The 6,000-nt window shown below is 40.6% G+C and overlaps 1 protein-coding gene across 2 annotated transcripts in view; it reads right to left on the bottom strand.

Annotated features, from left to right (window-relative positions):
- Positions 1–657: 657 nt before the first annotated feature.
- The window catches only part of PIWIL2 (piwi like RNA-mediated gene silencing 2), a 68,052-nt gene continuing 62,709 nt past the window's right edge, over positions 658–6,000 (bottom strand). Inside the window, exons 20-22 of one of the 2 annotated variants that reach the window (XM_081236705.1) lie at positions 2,184–2,437; positions 1,623–1,730; positions 658–834 (exon numbers count right to left, since the gene is read on the bottom strand). In XM_081236705.1, the coding sequence (XP_081092831.1) occupies positions 678–834; positions 1,623–1,730; positions 2,184–2,437 (519 nt within the window). In that variant the 3' untranslated portion in view covers positions 658–677. The remainder of the gene's footprint in view (positions 835–1,622; positions 1,731–2,183; positions 2,438–6,000) is intronic. The other variant, XM_081236706.1, reaches the window with a different exon arrangement.

Genomic DNA, 6,000 nt, shown 5'->3' with positions numbered 1-6,000 from the left:
AAGCAACTGAAATATACAGAAAAAAACTGCATTTGGCCTCTCTTAGGAGGCCAAGGAATAGCTAAACACCTTTCAAAGCCAGCTCAAGTCACGTGTCATCAACTCAATCCCTAGAGAAGGTCAGCAAGGGCCTGACTATCCCACCAGCTGGTTTTACTACATGCCTTTCACATTTTCCAGCAATAGGCATATCTTGAAAAACCTTGCCTTCTTACCTTTCCCAGTTGCCCAAATAAAGTAGCTCTCTACTTTAAGAAACTTGCAAAGACTTCATTCATTATCACCTCTGGCACCAGAAATGGGAACTGATGATTAGTAAACAGAGTTTGTAAGTGCAATCGCTGCTTCTGCGGGTTTCTACAGCTCAAGTTGGCTTTGGAGGCTCCTAAGGGGTCCCCTGTCTTCACCCACCCCATCTACGCAGTAGCAGACTACCCCCATGTGCTCTACAAAGGCAACGAGGCAATTTCTAGCTGATCCTTAGGGTGGAACCTGCTTCTTGGTGATATCAGGTTTAAAAGAGAAAAGAAAAAAAAGATATCTTATTCTACTGGGTCGGTGAAAGGGAAAACACCAACACAACACCCCTTTCAGTCACTGTTAATCCTGCACAGCTGAGTTCACAGCTGAGTTCAGAAGTCTGATTGCTCTGACCAGCCCATGTCCTGATTGTTCAGTCACAGGAAGAACAGGTTCTCACACAGCTGGATGGCTGGTTCATGATGCAAGATTTGTCCTGACAGGAAAGCTAGCTTGTGGGCATACTTGCAAGGAGCTGGAACTCTAATGGTACCAGGCCAATTCCAGTACATGTGGCACAGTTTGAAAGTCAACCTGTAGGCCAAGAAGAAAACATGATCCTTTTCACTTTCCATCTTCAATTTGGAGCACATTATGTACTTCTGGGTGTGTGACACAGCATACTTACCAGCAAACTGGGGGACTGAGGAATACATGATGCAACTTTTGGGAATCATTATTTTTAAGTGGAATTGTATCTATTTCCACTATTTGTAAGTCAAGAGGGCATGGGGAAATTCCCACTTTAGGTGCTCCTCTTTTTATATCAAAACAAGGAAAACAGCAAGGAGAACATGCTTTTGTTTTTGTTTTTTGCCTCAAGAAAAAGCTGCAGAAAGGTAAGTACCCCAGCAAAGTATTTATATAATCTGAGCACAAGAGCAATCCATCTCAAACCTGGCTGTGTGTCATAATTATTAGAAGCAGTTTTTAAAAATGCGAATGTCTCAGAATGCTTGGAGTTCATGAGGCCTGGGTGTATTTTTTGAAAGGTCTCCAAGTAATTTTAGTGTACAACAAGGATTATCAGTCGCACCTCAAAAAGATACCATTATCATGAAAGACAAGAAGAAACTCAATGGGTAAATATTCCTGGCAGTGGGCAGTATTTGTCTTTTCTGATTATATAAGAGAAAATGAGTATTAGGAAATCCAACTTCAAAAGATAAATTCAAAATGCTTCCAAAGAGAATCAGAAAATTATTAAGCCAAAAACCAGTGATCCAGTTTGTTTAATTCAGTGGTTTTAAAATTCCAGGTCTTAGCCTTAGCTCACTGGCCAGAATTACTTACAAGTGAGTAGTAGTTACTGGTCAGCTCACCTCTGCATATGATCAGGGCTCAGGTGTGCAGTGTTGAGAACACAAACATAATGGGTAGGAACGCCACAACCCTGTCGTACATGATGGGCAAGAAGGTAGAAGTCCACCCTAGAAAGGAAAAAGTACAAAGTAATGGTATAGTTGGATTTGGCCAGAGCTGGAAAAGATCTTGGAGATCATTCTAGCTCCTTCACCTAAGGCTCAGAGAGGTCAAATGACTGGATCAAGGACATACAAGGACCAAACTAGGCTGAGAATTCAGGTCTCCTGACTCAACAGGCTATTTAAGAATGGTGGTAGAAATGACATCTGTGTGCAGAAGGTTAAGCATGCATAGTCTTAGGAAAAGACTGTATGTTCAATATTATATACTTAAGAGGTAAACGCTTCATTGTTGGTTTGTGTGTTTTAAAATAGTTTTTAAAATTTTACTTTTTAACAGTAAAATCTCTGATTCCATTCCACTTCTCTCTAGGCAACCAACCTCCCCATTCCAATACCCAGGGAACAGATAACTTCTCCAACCTATTCTTGTTGAACTACTGTGTCTTGCCCACTTACCACTCACAGCTTGTTATTGTATGATCTACCACGGTCCCGGGGGAGGGAGTCACAAAGTGCTCGGTAGCAGACAGGTACATATTGGTGCTGATTTTCTTCTGAACTACAAATACCACCATCTTGGGATGATAATTCTCAAAAGCTTCAAAACACTTCTGTAGCTGAGGAATCTCATAGCTGGCAACTGTCTTTAGTTGGCCATCAGACACTCCATCACGGTACACCACAATCTTCTCTGGGAGACAGTGGTTCACCTGAAACAACACCCTGCTGAGGTGAACTGTGTAGCCCTGGGGCTAATGACCACAGGCAGAAAAAGGCTCACTCAGAGAACAACCTGGAGACACAGCAGTAGGTCCCTTTCACAGCTGGGCCCAAAGCCATCATGTTGGAAGGGCAGGGAGAAGCAGCTTCTAGTCATTTCTAGACTTCCTCGGGGTAGTAAAACAGGTCTGGTACACCAAAGGTGTTATAAAATATGAAACCAAATAAGCAAGCTCTGAGTCACATATACGGCTTATACTGAAACGGTGTGAAAAAAAAGTTAAAAGGAAGGAAAATTATGGGCTGAATCAATCTTCCTACTACTTGGATTTAATGCTAATTACTGTCTAGGCAAAAAACAAGGTGAACTGCTGCAGACATTCTAACATATAACTGCACATCCCACAGATCCACCAGCCTCATGTTTCTGTGTATCAGCAACATCCAAAGTTGCTATGAAAGGGTATCCTTTACTAAATATTATCCTACCATCAGGTATAGTGTGAAGCATTCCTTTTTTTTTTTTTTAACATTCTTAATATAACTAAGTAAATAGCAGTCCTGGTAAATTGTCCATGGATCCAAATCAAATTAAATGCTGGCTTGAATCAGTTTTGAAAATAATTTTTCCCCATTTAGAGAGTATAATTATGTTCTAGTTGTATGTGACTTCAATAATTTTAAAAAATAAGCTGTTTCATTTTAAACTAGAAGTTTTCTTTAAAGTGCTTTGGTTTAGGGACTTCCCTGGCGGTCCAGTGGTTAGGACTCCATGCTTCCACTGCAGGGGGCATGGGTTCGATCCCTGGTTGGTGAACTAAGATCCCACATGCCACGTGGCATGGCCAAAGAAATACATAAATAAATAAAGTGCTTTGGTTTAATTCAGTTAGTGACAGTTTGATTCTGATTTTGGTTCATCCTAGGTTTTTGTTCACAATTCCCCTCAAAACCCTAACTTATCATTGAGTTAGATAGGCTTATACTACATATTCTTTATAGGTTACTCTACATGAAAATTTAAGTTTCATTTCAAAGAACCCTTTTTAATAATAAATAATCACCTAGCATCTTTTTGGAGTTTAAAATTCAAATATTTTATAAATGTCCCTTTTTTCCTGAGACCCCGGAAGTACTGTATTTACAAATATGTGATTCATCTTCACATTCCAAGATTGGAATTATTGCCCCAGTTGTACTTTTTTGTTTTTATGTTGTTTTTGGCTGTCTAGCATCTATTCCACCTCTTTTTGGTAAGAGCATTTTAAGTGTCCTCCTGCCTCCAACAGGGTACATTGGAATTCGGGCGATTATTAATCAAGGTACCTTCCCCTAATCCAGGGCTTCTTAACCTCAACACTACTGACATGTAAGGCCAGTGAATTCTTTTTATTGGGGCTGACACTAGAGGATGTTTAGCAGCATTCCTGGCCTCTACCCACTAGATGCCAATAGCAATCTCTCTCAGTTATAACCAAAAATGTCTCTAAGCTGCCCATTGGGGGAACAAAACTGCCCCAGAGGAACACTCCTCCCTCACTCTGACTCTTCAACAGAGAATAAGAAACATTTGGAGTTTTTCCCTTTGTGGTGGTGCTTCTTCAGGTCCCTGCTTCTGGAACCCTATCCATTTCCCAGCTTGACGCTCAACCTTCTCACGAATCCTCTGAGACTCTCCATGATGTTACCAATTAATCCCCATTTTGCTAAAGTTAGCACGTTTCTGTGACTTCCCAAAGACCCCTAACTGATACGTTGTGTAAAAGGGTGGGTAACAAAGGCACTTAGATCTGGAAGAAAACCTGACTTCACAGATGAGGAAACAGAGAAGAATTACACTGGGGCTGGGGTCAGGAGACCTGGGACTGAGTCTGAATGTCTGCTCCTCAGCTATGCTCTTGAAGACTCAGTTTCCTCACTTGAAAAATGGATGTAAATGACCACCTTACTTTTCTTCTTCTCAGGGTTAAGAGGGATAAAGTGTGCGTATATATGTATATAATTTTTTTAAGCTACACACAAAAGTTGAGAACAAACTAGATCAAGGAAATACAGATATTCTAAAGCACAGGGAAGGGATCTAACAAGATCAATGGAGTGAAAAATAGAATCAAATTCGTCTGAAGTATTCACTGATATTACCTCTTTCTTTAAAACCTGCTAACCAACTACTGAGTGTGAGACATTATACTTGGCCCTATGTAAGATTCCAGTAGAAGTGAAAGGCATGATTCCTGTTATTAAGGAGCTTTCAAATCTAATAGTAACAGTCAACAATGGTAACTTCTCTAGGTCATCTAGTCCATTCTCCTCATTTCATAAATGATAAGACTATGACCTAGGGGGGTCAAAATATGAGACAAATCACAATACTGAAACATAAACATTAAATATACATTATTGAGTCACTTCAGTACTACGGTAAATACATGAAACAAGTTAATGAAAGCAGGACTGTGCTTGTGGCTTACTATCCCTAGCACTGAATACAATGGTGAATATCAAGTAGAAAATAAATATTTGCTGGAAGTCTGAGATGTTCTTTTATGTGTGATTCCATTCATTCATTGAACAAACACTTAATGACCACTAGATATGAGCCACTGTGCTAGCCTCAGAAAATTTAAAAATTATCTTGGGGGCTTCCCTGGTGGCACAGTGGTTAAGAATCTGCCTGCTAATGCAGGGGACGCGGGTTCGAGCCCTGGTCCGGGAAGATCTCACATGCCGCAGAGCAACTAAGCCTGTGCGCCACAACTACTGAGCCTGTGCTCTAGAGCCCGTGAGCGATGACTACTGAGCCCATGTGCCACAACTACTGAAGCCCACGCGCCTAGAGCCCGTGCTCCGCAACAAGAGAAGCCACCGCAATGAGAAGCCCGTGTACACCACAACGAAGAGTAGCCCCCGCTCGCCACAACTAGAGAAAGCCCGCGCGCAGCAATGAAAACCCAATGCAGCCAAAAAAAAAAAAAAATTATCTTGATACCTTCCAAATATTAGTGGAACTCAAATTAACACTGGGGAGACAGACACAAAGTACTCTCAATACATTACAAATAACATAACAAAGAATATAAATAAAATGCTATGGGAACAGAGAAGTATAAGACATTTGTTCTCTAGAGGAAAAAGTGAATATTATGCCTCAGTGAAAGAACTAGCAGGCAATTCAGTCAGCAAGAAGGGTAAAGGATTCCAGGTAGCACTGCAATGTACTGAATACTACAACATGGGTGAACTCTGAAGACATTATGCTAAGTGAAATAAACCAGTCACAAAAAGACAAATACAGTATGATTCCACATGTATGAGATACTCAGGGTAGTCAAAATCAGAGACAGGAAGTAGAAGGGTGGTGGCAACGGGCTAGGGGGAGGGGAGCATGGGGAATTAGTTTTATGGGGACAGAGTTTCAGTTTTACAAGATAAAAAAAAAAGAGTTATGGAGATGGATGATGATGATGACTGCCCAACATTCTGAGTGTATTTAATACCACTGAAATGTTATACTTAAAAATGGTTAAGATGGTAAATTTTATGTTATGTATAT

Source organism: Mesoplodon bidens (assembly GCF_964165515.1).
Source record: "Mesoplodon bidens genome assembly, chromosome: 6".
Lineage (NCBI taxonomy): Eukaryota > Metazoa > Chordata > Mammalia > Artiodactyla > Ziphiidae > Mesoplodon > Mesoplodon bidens.
Note: the sequence above shows the minus strand (reverse complement) of the source record. Positions and strands in the feature narration are given on the sequence as shown.